Consider the following 13,812-nt stretch of genomic DNA (forward strand, 5'->3'; position numbering starts at 1 on the left):
GTTTATCCTAAAGGTCCGACAGTTGAATAACACAGCGTATTGTGGTAGAACCTTACTTACTGTAATCTTATACTTTCTTGTGAAGGAATTCTTTAAAGAACACGTGGAGTGGTCGGATACTTCTGAAGAATATATCAATGTAAGTAAATAACACTTGGTCTATTATGGCTCTTTTACGGACGTTCTATATCGATGTTTAAAAATGTCAGCAATTATTAATCACAAGGAAAGTTCTTTTCAAAAGAAATCACTAGTTACGAAAATCCCTCAATTAATATTGTTAACCCAGCGGCCGTGTTTGAGTCGGCGTAAGAGTTCCACCTCAAAAGGTAACAAGAAAATACTTGCTTCCTAGTCCATCATTTCACATCTCAGAATCTCACACCCTTACTGCTTTTATTGTTTTTTTCGATAGGCCTCGTTTCGGATTTCATATTTTTATGTAGTATTCGGTTATAATTTTAGAGTTCAGTTAAAGAAATACTTGTAGTACCAATTTAACAAGAATGCATCTATGTACCGTTATTAATCTGTAGATACACATATTTGTAACACAGTTACTTTTTTGGATCTTGTCCTACCATGAAACACCGACAACTTTCCACAAACCTGCATCATATGTATAACGATTCCAATATCCCTAGAGATAAATTTAGATCAAAAGGCTTGTTTTCAATGTTGATACGATGTAAGAACATCGGTGATATGCCTGGCTGTGTCGATGTAATAAACTCGTTCACGTTTGAGAAAGTAACAAATACTTCGGTTGACCTCGATTTACGTGTCAAATGTTGGCGTCGAGGGGCCAGATAAGTTTGTTTTCTTTTTTCACTTTATAGGTTACAATGGATCCCTATGTAACTCTGCCTTTCGTTGATAATTTGCCCTCAATTTCTAGATTTAAAATCAATGATACGACAGACTCAATACTCGATCTTTTCCTACAATGAAACCAGCATGGACAGCTTTCCACCAAGCTATATGATAAACTTAATGGTTTCTATTTCCCTATTGTGAATTTTTCCTTTCCTGGTAGCAATATTCATGCATCCCCAACCTTAAATAATTCGATATTCAAAGGCCTGTTCCAATTATCACGGCTTTGTCCGTTAGTTGGATGTTCATCCAAGAAGTTGTCAACTAACGGACAAAACCGTTACAAGGGATTTAAAACGATGCATGTTGATGAAAATTATTAGTTTTAATTTTCGTCCTAGTGACTTCATTGAGAAATAATCTTTTCTATGTGAGATATGATGCTGGGCGTTAGTTTATAATATCAGGTTCTCAAAGAAGGAGATTTTCTTTTATGAAATGACTATTAACTTATTTTCTTTGCTAGGACAAGTGTGAGGGACTATTCAAGGAAGCTATCATGCACCATTACGGTGAATGTTACTGGAAAGTCCCAAATACAGATAATCCAAGGCATACCGCAGTAAACTCACACCGCTGCCTTTGTCAACTGTTGGAGGATGAAAGAGAAAAGCTTAATACATCTGAAAAGACTAAAACGGTAGGTATGATGGAGTCGAATGACTACATATCACGTTAGGTATTCAATCACTCTTATAGGGTCATAGTAGATTCTGGATTGCTAAAATGTAAATACATTTTTTGATTCGGATATAGATTGTTCAAACAAAGTTATAATTTAAAATGGAAAATATTTTTTATAGCTAAGCTGTATATTTCAATTGACCTTTTCCTACTATTGACTACCAAAGAAAGGCAGCCTAAAAAATGCTTGACATCAACTTGACAAGACGTATTTTTTTAAAAACTTGAATCAAGGAGAAAGTGTGGATGTTTTCAAAAGCGTAATGTAGTTTGCAATCCATAAAACTTAATGAGGTATTGTCACATTACATATATTGCTTGTAAATAAGTGAGAATGATATAAAAAAATCCTGAAATATATTTAGTTATCAGCTGTTTTTTTTTTTATTATTTTTTTTTCTAAAGTTAACAATACGTGTGCTCACCTTCTCTTCAACTTAAGAATTTAAAGTCGGAAGCATCAATTTTAGCAAACAGCATAGCCCTTTTACATAATTTTGGCCTTATATCATATGACATTGGATACTGATTAGAAGTTGTTAACGGGTTTTATCACCGGTAACCTTGGGTCGTAGTCAAGGTTACTCATTTGAACAAACTTGATGACTTGGTATTTTGGTCATTTAGAGTTCTACCGTTTATTCAAGTAACCTTGAAAACTCATTTAATGGGTATTGAGAAGATTTTTTCACCTTTGAACCCTTGAGGCCTTGATAATAGGTCAAAGTATTCCGTTTCAACAAATCTTAAAGCCTTTTTATTAAAACCTGGTTCTTGTAAAGTATAATGACCATGAGCCGTCAAGTCGAGAAGTTTATTTTGTAATGAATTTACGCTCTGCGACATTGATTTTAGAAAAAGTCGGTGTTTAAAGACATTTATCCAAGCATGACATTGACCAAATATGAAGTTCAGTGAGGCGTTTATTTAACGCGAGTCTTTTGAAATGTTTTCATACTTACGACCTCGAAATTATGCCGATCTTATAGAGAAAATGTTGCTTAAAGAGTTGAACACATTAAAATACTCTGACCTGAAAGTTGGTTTAATATTCTTGAAAGCTCGTCATACAGGCGAACCCAATAGAAAATTATGAATTCGAACATTATGACATTTGGATATAATGGTTTGAAACCATGTGGCATTAAAAGTGGATGAAGATTAAAGCTTAAAGATAAAAAATCAAGGCCCTTTATCCAAGCATATTACATTACCTTGGGTATTTTGGTAATTGCGAAGTGGTTCTAAAGTGTTTTAATCAATTAAGAGTTTTAAACTTTGCATCTGTAGAGTGAAGATGTTTTGCATCAATATGACCAAACTGTTATATGCATGAAAACGACGCTTACAGTAAGTATGGTGTATATATCAGACTTGATGAGACCTGTGTCCATTTGTTTTACAGCAGGATAGTCAGATTGAAGAGGTTGTTTAACGAAAATAGAAGGGACGGACTCAGACGACAATGTAAAGTTTGTACATGAAATCTTTGCTTCAAACGACAATCAACCTATCAGCGACAATGAGTTAGTTTTCGAAGAGCAAGTGGACTTTGTCAAAGTCTTAATTCAATACACGCTCAAACACATATCCAAAAGTGTGTTCTTCGTCTGCACAAATTATATATGAATTTTTTTAGGTTGGAAGTGGTGGCAAGATCTTCCACATATCAATGGCATACTCATAGAAACTGTGCTCCTCGACTGACTAAAATGTTGAAGATTTTAAACGAATATAATGTCGTTTTAATTGTACAGGCGATGAACATCCGTCAAGAGCTTGAATGAATCGCTAATGTCGAACTTTATTTCCAATAGTAACAGATTACCATACGCTTTGTATTAAGCGTTTCTTTTTCTTGGTTGTTGTAGCTGACTAGTTTCCCAGGCGACGGTGTTTCCCTCTAACGGTGGATTCGATAACTAATGGGAAGTCATCGTTTTATTTTGGCCTCGTTCTGAATTATTCCGTTACGCTGAATGGTCAGAGTGATCAGAGCTGTAAAGCCCCTTGTATACAATGACGAGCTAAACAGTGTTGTGACTAACAATGGATCACGCGCAAGTACCAGTGGCCGCGACTTGCCCTTGGTTGTCTCGGGTATTTACAAGACGAGTCGCCCAGACGAAACTTCAGCATGCTGCATGGATAGACTACGAGGGTCCATTTCACTGAGTATACAGAGTGGTTTCGTGATAATCGAGTAAACTGGCCATGATCTATAAGGTGTGTGTTCTCCCTAAAGATAACACTCTTTTGCAACGCCTGGGTTCATATTCATGAAATATAGGTTTTATGCACGAGCTCACGTACTTTTGGGTGACAAATCTGATGCGAAAAAAAAAATCACAAAATCGTATGTCAGTCATTAATTTGAATGTTGAGATTGTTCTTCATAAGATTCTCGATGTTAATCTATACTTTTTGTTGTATTTTGCCAACAGTTTTTTTTCAATACTGACATTTCTTAGTAGTTGTGGGAATTTAAAGAATTATAACTCGCATACATTCTAACCACATGTAATGTTTTGTGCTTTATATAAATTTGCACTATGTCATGGTCCTCGTAATTTTGATGTTAATTGTAAAAACATTTGTTATTTCAGTGCACGCTAATATTTATTTGTTTTTGTATATCGATTTACCTGTGAATCATTTGAGCGTAACGTATTGTAGCCTTGCTCTGTATATAAGCGTAATACCTTTTGTCCATGCACAAGCTTTTGTAATTGAATTGAATTCATATAGCATACGCCTTTAGTAACGATAAGGGAGTACGTCCTCATTGTTGAGGTTAACCTACGGGTATATAAGGCCGGAATTTCAGTGTCACAGGCTCTCTCATTCGCTGGAGCTGATAAAGGACACAAGGATATTTGGTGAGCAACCAGGGCATGAATACGGTGCACATGGTAACGCAGTGAGGAAAAACTGACATCGCCAGTAAATCCGGGTATATCGCTGAGGTATAGAGTTTGGCGAAGACGTCAGGGTTTGGCGTAAGGGGCAACGCGGGCGCCGGGAGATTGGCGACAGGTTGCCAAGGACGCCGGTTAAGAATATCACGGGACGGGCGAAAGAGGGATAGTCAACGGCGATGTGGGTGCCTCACACTGCGTTGCCAATGTACTTTTAAAGACACGCTGTTACTGACGCCGGCGTAAAGCGGGCGTAACGCCGTCATTGCACCTGCCAAGTCTGTTTAGGCCAGTAACACCAAATTTGCCGGCGCATTACTTAACTTACGCATAATTTCACACCTAGAGGCGTACTCCCAATATCAACGCAAATACTGTCTACTTAATGTCTACTGTGAGAGTATTATTTGTAGAAATGTCCTTTGTGAACTGTGTCAAATAAAACCTGTATTTGTCGACAACTGTTGTTTGTGAATAATTTGCGGCTACGCCAACTCGGCAGGGGGCGCTCTCGAAAGCAACTGATAGCCAAAAGGACCCGGACTGAAAAGGAAAACCCTTACACACATTATTTGTGACGGATTGTTGCTATGATTGTTGGATTTATGACCCCTTAAACAGCCAGGGTCATTTCAGGTGTAACTACTGCACTGAACAATATACGGGAGGCCCATCATGTCATCCAGAGTAATTAGCCGAAGAACCATGCCAGCACTGACTGGTTCATTTCCCATATCGTGTTTTCGGATTACTATCCATAGTGTACTTGTAGTCCAGCTTAGGCGTACGCGCACAGGTAGTGTCGTTAGAGTTATCTCCCTTGAGGGGGAATCTCCAGTTTAGTGTTTACAGAGTAAAATGGCGCGGAATGTTGCAGCACAAAACAATTAGGCTAGGTTAACCCGGTGTATTTCCCGTCCGAAATATGAACAAAACATTTTATATTATGTAGTTTAGCTGTATGAATGAATCATAAAGACTTGTAGGTATCGCTGGTAACTCTACCTTATGCGTAAAACATCACTTTGTTGTGACTATATACACGTGGTCCAGTACATGAGAGATTGAAATCCTTGCATGATTGCTAGTCATTCGTAGTCACTTTTATTAGATGTTCCTACTTATATTTTTGTAGTCAGTTATAAGCTGTTGCTAGGCATCCGTATTCAGTATTATTAGCTGTCTCTAGTTATCTTTGTAGTCAGAATTATAAGCTGTTACTAGTCATTTGTGTCGGTATCATTATATTATAAGGACATGTGTAATACAGTATAACTAGTCTGAACCAGCCCGTCCAATTAGTGTATTAGGAATCGTATTTTTCTTGGTCTAGCTATTTCCTCCTGTGGTTATATCAAGACTTTGTATTAAAACAAACACCCCTGTGATCTGATCATATTAGTTGGTCACTTAGGCAGTTCCCTCTGGTTACACTATACATGTAATATGTAAACACAATCAGGTTAAGGACATGTTACATAACTTTGTATCATCAGTTTAATTAGTAACTAGGTCAATATATCTAGGTCTAGCCTAGCATTATAGACTTCAATATGATACTAGTGTAGTATTTATCCATGTCATCCTGGTTAGGCCCTATGATTTGTTTACTGTTTGATAGGCAAATTGTGTAACGAACGTTGTTTATGTTAATCTGTAGTTCTTTACCTCTCACCAAGGGTTTGTAATAGTTGAAGAATTAACTCATAAAAAGCAACAAGGCTTTGACTCTACATCCCAGCTTCCTGGGAAACAAAACCCAACACATGAGGTGAGCATCAAGCAACTCTCCTCAAACCGAAGCAACTAAGGTTACGTGGGCCAATACTCTTACCGACTGGGCTATCACAGCCCCTGGATGATAATCAAGACATTTATATATCAGTAGGTAATATATCTGTAAATCAAGAAAATGGATATTGGGTTCATTTCATTTATTAACACAGAAAATTCAATTTGAATTAAACATGCGAAAACTTTCGAAATTCTGAAAATTGCATAGTCAACAATATGAAACTACCAATTCCAAAAGGTCTCGACAGTGCAGTCATGTCACAAGATTACATGGGAGAATACACAAATGCTATCAATATAGGGTTTGTAGTTCGGTCTTTGATATTTTAACAAATTTCACAAAATTTAAAAAAAACGTTTACTGGCAATATGACTTAATTTAAAGTCTAAATTATTCATAAACAATAAATAAAGTGCATGCATTTATAATGTTGCAATAGATTTTTAATTTTCGTGCACACTTACACTTCATATCTATACTAGAAATGTTAAAGATTCTAACTTCAAATTGTTTTCTATATGCATTCCTGTATCAAACTCTGTGATATCACTTGTTAGATAACTTATACAATGTAATTTCCCATTTTTTTCTATGACAATAATGCATAAAATAATGTCAAAAAGCAAGATTTGACAATATTTACGATTGACCTTTGACAATATTTACGATTGACCTGAGTCAGAACGCATACATAAAACAACTGTCACACAAGCATATTAACCAACCAGCATGGATTTGAACAATATTTGAGTAGTTGATATATGAATAAAATTGTTCCTCATAAAAGTTTATACCCACAACCAAATATCCATTATATGGACATATTTATACATATCACAAGACTGGAGACATGTTTAACAAGTTTGGCAGTAAAAAAGTCTTATAAACACATATAAGGTTATACAATAAATTGTTATATATTTTGATGGGACAAAGAACAAAGAGCATAACAATTGTAATTAGATAAAGCTACTAAACTTTCATCTTTCCAAAAATTATAGATATAAGTAAACATAACAGTTATATTACTGATAGTAAATACAATTAATACAAGATACTTTCCTTGTTAGTTACATTGTTCTCTTTTTGGGAACATGGTATTTCTAACCAAGTTTTACATGCTTGGCTGGGGTTGTCAATGAAGCAGAAGGTGCTTACCATTCCATAACACCTTATCTTATTTTTTTGTAATTTTCAGGGGTCTCTATGTTATTTTTATTTCCATATTTTGCCTAGTTTTATTAAATTTGAGTTTGAAATTAAAATTCTGTTGACATGTGGACATATTCTTCTCTGTTTTCAAAATACCATATTTATTTCCTACAGTAGTGTACAAGACTTTAGTCCTGGTTGGTAAAAAACTGAATCGAGATTGTAACACAAAAGTTCACAGTGTAAATGGACAAAATGTCTGGAAAACACAAGGTTCACTAGTACTTGGTATCTTTGTGCAAAAACTGGACCAATATTTCCTTAAAACATTACTTGTGAACCATTTCATAATGACTTCAAATAAAGAATGAGGTAGAGTTAAAAGAATCTGTATTAAAAATTCAAATAAACACAAAAAAATCTCATCTAGATTTCACCAAACAAAAACCCAATTCTTCCCTTCAACAGTACTTTAACTATTTGTATGACATGACACAGGGCGAAACCAGTCAACATGCATATAGAATGTAGATAACAGGCCACAAACCGTTTTTTTTTATTCCGTGCCTGAATCAGCTGTTGTTTATCAATGCCCTATATTCAGTTGTCCGGGCGCAGAGCCAAGGATAAATTTATCCATCACAACAACTGCTACAGAGATGGCTGTATCCTCCGTACTTAAAACTTTCTGATATGATCTTTAACATAAAAACTGAAACAAGAGGCCCATGGGCCTTAACGGTCATCTGACATAAAATACAAGATTTCAAATTTTGAACTTGAGAAGAAGTCGAAAATGTGTTTTCAAGATGGCGGCCATGTTGGATTTCGGACCAACCCGAAATTTACAAACTTTGGTCAGGATCATGTCACAATCATTTCTAGTAAGTTTCAGCTCAATCAGATATGTAGAACTTGAGAAGAAGTTGAAAATGTTTACGACAGATGACGTACGTCGGACGATGCCGGACAAAAGGCGATCGCAATAGGTCATCAGACCCTTCGGTCAGATGACCTAAAAACCATTATCAGTGGATTTCAACATCTTGATTTGTCTTCACAACAAAATGTTGGTATGAAGGTAGAATATTATAATGAAGAAAATACAAAATGTAATTCTTACCAAACTATTGAAAGTCCAACATGGTTTACCTAAAAAAATACTTTTAATAAAAAAAGTAATCAAAATCACATCTACTTGTTAAAAAAATTGTATTCAGAGTTACTACAGATGATTTCTTATATTCAAACAATCATTAGTATGATAACTATCAATATTTCAGAGAAAATGTAAACAGAACACAATAGAAAAAAAACATTACATGAAAATGTCAAATTAACACATAGCTTATGCAAAAGCAGTTGTTTAGCATGAAACCTTAACCAAAAGAAGCTTATACAACATCTCTTACATTCTTCTTGAAATAAATAAGGTACAACACTGAAAATTACCATCAGTTTTTCTTTCTTTTTTTTTCTCCTTCTTTCTTAATCATATCCACCATCATTTAGTGCATCATTGATGTCACTTTATTAGAATAACTGATGCCCATAATGATAATCTTTTCATTCTAATTTTGCTGAAGAGAAAAAAAAATCACACAAATTAATAAAGTTGAGTTTGGACATAATATCAATAGTAAAATTGCAATACATGTACCAAATACTGGTAAAATCAGTAATTTTAGTGGGGGTTATTTTCATTGGATACTTTCAATTCACAAGTTCATAAGTCAACAAACTGTTAAAATTACTACCAGGGGCTGTTTCCTCCATGAAATCGAGTTTTCGCAAAAAGTAAAACAAGAAATAAACATGAAAATTGAGCCCTGCGAACTATATGGTTTTACAACATTACAAATCCACTTAAAAGAACATATAGAAAATCTCAAAAATATTGCACCTAACCTGATACAAAAGTGTGCAAAAAAATTTTCTATCAGGAGGACCAATGTCTTTAAAACTCATCAATCTCAAAACACCATGCTTCCTAAAGGACCTTATAACACAGCCATTCAGAAAGTGTAGTGAAACATACAGGACTTAAAGACAATCATTAACTAAGTTAGGAAATATTTTATAGTACATATAGTTATGAAGGCTGATGTTCGTTTGTTTGTTTGTATTAAATATTAAAATGTATTGAGTTTGGCAAAAGTGAAGTCAAAAAAAAAAAAAAAAAAATGAAAAAATTGAAATTTGACATGTTCATTTTCCAACACCTGTTATACACACACTGTAAAATTATTAAATTTCGAAAAATTAAAAAAAAACTTTAGCACATTATCACTATTTGGCAACAAAGCAAAATCCTGAATGTGTTAAATATATAAAAACTGCTATAAAATCAATATACATGTACATAAATTGCAAATAGCACTACATTATCATATTTTAGTACTAAATAGTTTAAGAACAAAAAATACTTAAATAAGATTTCTGCTAATTTTTTTGTATATAAAGTATATCGATAAGCCTGATAAAAGTCATCACAGCAAGATTGTGTGGATATTAAACAATGTTAACAAATTAAAATGTTCCCAATAAACCACTTAATGTTGGCATTTACATCAATATTGTGGCTCGGTAAGTGTTCTTACAGCGAGACCATATAACAACACCACAAGAAACAAGTAACCGTTTTTCAACAATGTAATCCAAGCCCCCTAAACAAGTACGTACATGTACATATGATGTATCCAAGCCACGTTAACGCCCACTACTGGAAACCAAGATGTATGCATTTTTAAAAATTTTAGTGTTTTAAGATAAACACTGGAATGCGGCAAGGCTCTTCAATTTTAGTATCATTTTTGAGATTTTTTTTTTTTATTAAACTCTAAATCTTCCATGGCCATAACTCTGAATAAATTAACTGACCACAAGCAAATCAGAACATAATCTATTTTTATCATAGGGGTAACAGGCAATCGCAACAAGCTCAGAATTCTGAAATTGTTATTTATTATTCTTCATCAGGACCTGAAGAAACCCAAACGTTACAGGCGAAACCGGTAGACGAAGAATAATAAATAACAATTTCAGAATCCAGAGCTTGTTGCGATTGCCTCTTACCCCTTAGTTCCTTACTACTCTACAATCGCCCTGCATACCTGGAGGAATCTAAGCAAGGGACCACGGAACCTACTCGAACTTTACTAGCAATACGGCGTTGTCTCTGCACCCTTTCTGCTATTTTTATCATTATACAGCCACACTCCAATTAACAGTCTTACATCCAATTAGCCGAAATAATGACAGAATGACAGCCTAGGATGTATTATATGCTCCGAACATGAAATGGTATTATACACTTGCCCCTAAGGTATATCCCTGCTAATTTATTTAAACAAAATGATTAGTTTACTTAATCAAATCCTGTTAAATAGTTGCTTGCTAAACTTATAAATATGTTTCCAATTAAGTATTTACTAAACCACATGGCTGATATTTACATCTCTGTTTCAAAGTCAAACTGTATTATCTTCCCAATACAAAAGATACATAATTTTCAGTTTTGAAAATGTGTTTCATTACCAAAATTGTGCGTCTCAAAAATATTTCAGATCTTGCTTTGCAAAATCGACTTACCTTATAGTTGTTTTTTTCACTTAGACCAATTTTTTGCATTCTTGTCAAAAGAAAAAATATGTATTTCTAGCCTTTTGGCAATGAAGAGCAGGAACAGACTATTTTTCATTGTAAATTTACCAGTTCATTATTTGTCCAGCAATTCTATGTTGAGAATGCAGAAATTCCAAAAAGTGCTAAAATTAGATTTCAATTAAAAATAGAGAAAATTACACACTTGCAAAAATATTTCTTATAATATGTAAGTTTGGATATAGAATGAGATAAAAAAAGAAGTGTTCTAAACAATTTCCCTTCGAAATAGGTTGCTCAAAAAACAGATCAATTCATCTTAGGATCTAAATCAATAAAACAATATTCAATAATTTAATGTGTACGGTTTGCGTTATTTAAAGTTTTGTATTACAGAACGAGAAATAAATATTCAAAAGTGAATTCAAATATTCAAAATTTGAACAAATCATTGAATACGAAAAGTGAAAAAAAAAAACTTTCAATGAACTTTTAAGTATTAGCTTGAGTGTACATGTTCCATGGGTATATCTGGTGAGTGATCTCCCTTGGTGATGAGCCCTGCAGTATCATTATCACTTTCATTTGATGCAATATTACTGTATTTGTAGAAATACGACATAAGCATGAATATGAGGGACACAAATGTCATTAATGCAGCAAAAAAGAAGAATTCAGCAGTCTGAAACAAAAACAGTCTTCATATTAGAAATTATTAACTCATTACTATGAAATCGATAAAAATTCTATCAGGAAAGATAATTTGTTCAACGCAACAATATATGGGATATTTTCAGCACAATCAGCAGAATACAGGTCTACCTGTCAAACCAATAAATGAAAGTTTCCATCATATCAACAGAAACACAGAAGACAATGAATAGTCTGAAGTGTCTTATTTGTAATTGGAATATGGATGTTAAGCCCTAAAAACCATAATTATATACACATTGTGGAATTTTTTTTATAGACTGAATAAAACATTGTCTATCAAAACACTAAATATTAAATTTGTGTTAAATTCCTAGAAATTTTAAAAGTACATTTTTTTTCCCATCCACTTGATGGCAGAGAAAAATATAACACAATATGCCTGGATAAGCTGAACGTTGTCTTTGATGAATTTGAAGAAAAAAGTATAAATGCAGTGAAAAACTTAATTTATCCAAAAGAACAATCATCAGTGAATCTGATATTTACAAAAAAGAAATTAAATTAGCGAAAATGTGTATTATGGACTTTCAATATTTGCAGTAGATATAAGATAGAATACATTTTGTTTGTCTCTATACTTACCTGGCTAGGTAGGAGCTGTGCCTCGGCCACTATTACTACAATGAGATCACCAACTGCTGTCGTAAGTAGCCAGGCTGCCTGTACAACAGACTTCATGGATTTCGGAGCCTGAAATGTTTACAATTAGGGGATAATTCTACTGTTTTGGAAATCTGAACCAAAGGGAAAGACAGCTGGCATGGTACGCTGCATCATCATCATTTTTGTGTTGGTAACCATGTTGGAAATTGATTACACCACAAATTTTGACGGGATTTCATGGGACATTATTGATGGCACAATGAATAGCATGGATTCAAAATAGCTTTCAGTTTGTTACAGTAGTTTAAAGTATGTGAGAGAATTAACCAAATGTGGATCTGTTTCATGTACCGGGATATTTCAAGCTTTGTCTTGATCACCGAAACTCTTACAATCTGGTCGAGATATCTCTGTAATCGCAAACTGAGTTTTCCTGTGAACACATAGTGACAGATCATGAAGGTTATATTAAGTTTGCCTTAAAGTCTTATTAAAATGTGAAATCTTACCTCTGAGTATGCAAAGGCAAGTCCAGAAACAGAAAAAAGGATTTCTCCAACGGTGATAATCACGTACTGGGGAACCATCCACAAGAGAGACACTGTATTGGCTGTAACACTGCTATATACCACAGTGTGGATCTGGTCAAGTAGAAAAACACAACTTTATAAACTGGGTTTAGTATAAAATACCACAGTAAGAATTTGCTCATGAAGAAAAGACATCAGCATCGCTATATCACACATCACAAATTAACTGCATTGAGAAAATACTTTGGGCTGAAGTGGATAAAATATTGTGTTTCTGTTAAATTTAACTTTATTTTACAACAATTGCAAAACAAGTTATTCCAATTTATAACAATTACTTTTGAGAGCCTGGATAGAAATATCTGAATGAATTAACTGAGGTAGGAAACCAGAATACCCTAGGAAAACCCATGTCTGTATACCTCTTCATGTCCATTCAGGGAATCGAACCTCAAACACTTAGTGCATTATCAATATGCTGTGTACATGATACAAATTCATGTAATCACCTGGGTCTGTTACAATGTTTTAAGGGGATGAGGGTTTGTATGGTATACAGGCCGCTGGGGAGGAGACTTACCATGTCAGTATTGTTGGTATACAATAGAACTGTGTACGAGGGCTTGTATGGTATACAGGCCACTGGGGAGGAGACTTACCATGTCAGTATTGTTGGTATATAATAGAACTGTGTACGAGGGCTTGTATGGTATACAGGCCACTGGGGAGGAGACTTACCATGTCAGTATTGTTGGTATACAATAGAACTGTGTACGAGGGCTTGTATGGTATACAGGTCGCTGGGGAGGAGACTTACCATGTCAGTATTGTTGGTATACAATAGAACTGTGTACGAGGGCTTGTATGGTATACAGGCCGCTGGGGAGGAGACTTACCATGTCAGTATTGTTGGTATACAATAGAACTGTGTACGAGG

At 34.5% G+C, this 13,812-nt stretch overlaps 1 protein-coding gene across 1 annotated transcript in view; it reads right to left on the reverse strand.

Moving 5' to 3' along the window:
* Nucleotides 1–11,527: 11,527 nt before the first annotated feature.
* Nucleotides 11,528–13,812, reverse strand: part of LOC132549473 (solute carrier family 15 member 1-like) — a 30,316-nt gene continuing 28,031 nt past the window's right edge. The window contains exons 21-23 of the mRNA XM_060213412.1: nucleotides 12,855–12,986; nucleotides 12,325–12,432; nucleotides 11,528–11,710 (exon numbers count right to left, since the gene is read on the reverse strand). Of these exons, the coding sequence (XP_060069395.1) occupies nucleotides 11,528–11,710; nucleotides 12,325–12,432; nucleotides 12,855–12,986 (423 nt within the window). The remainder of the gene's footprint in view (nucleotides 11,711–12,324; nucleotides 12,433–12,854; nucleotides 12,987–13,812) is intronic.

Source organism: Ylistrum balloti, unplaced genomic scaffold (genome assembly GCF_031769215.1).
Source record: "Ylistrum balloti isolate Yb309-2 unplaced genomic scaffold, AGI_CSIRO_Ybal_v1 Utg370058, whole genome shotgun sequence".
Lineage (NCBI taxonomy): Eukaryota > Metazoa > Mollusca > Bivalvia > Pectinida > Pectinidae > Ylistrum > Ylistrum balloti.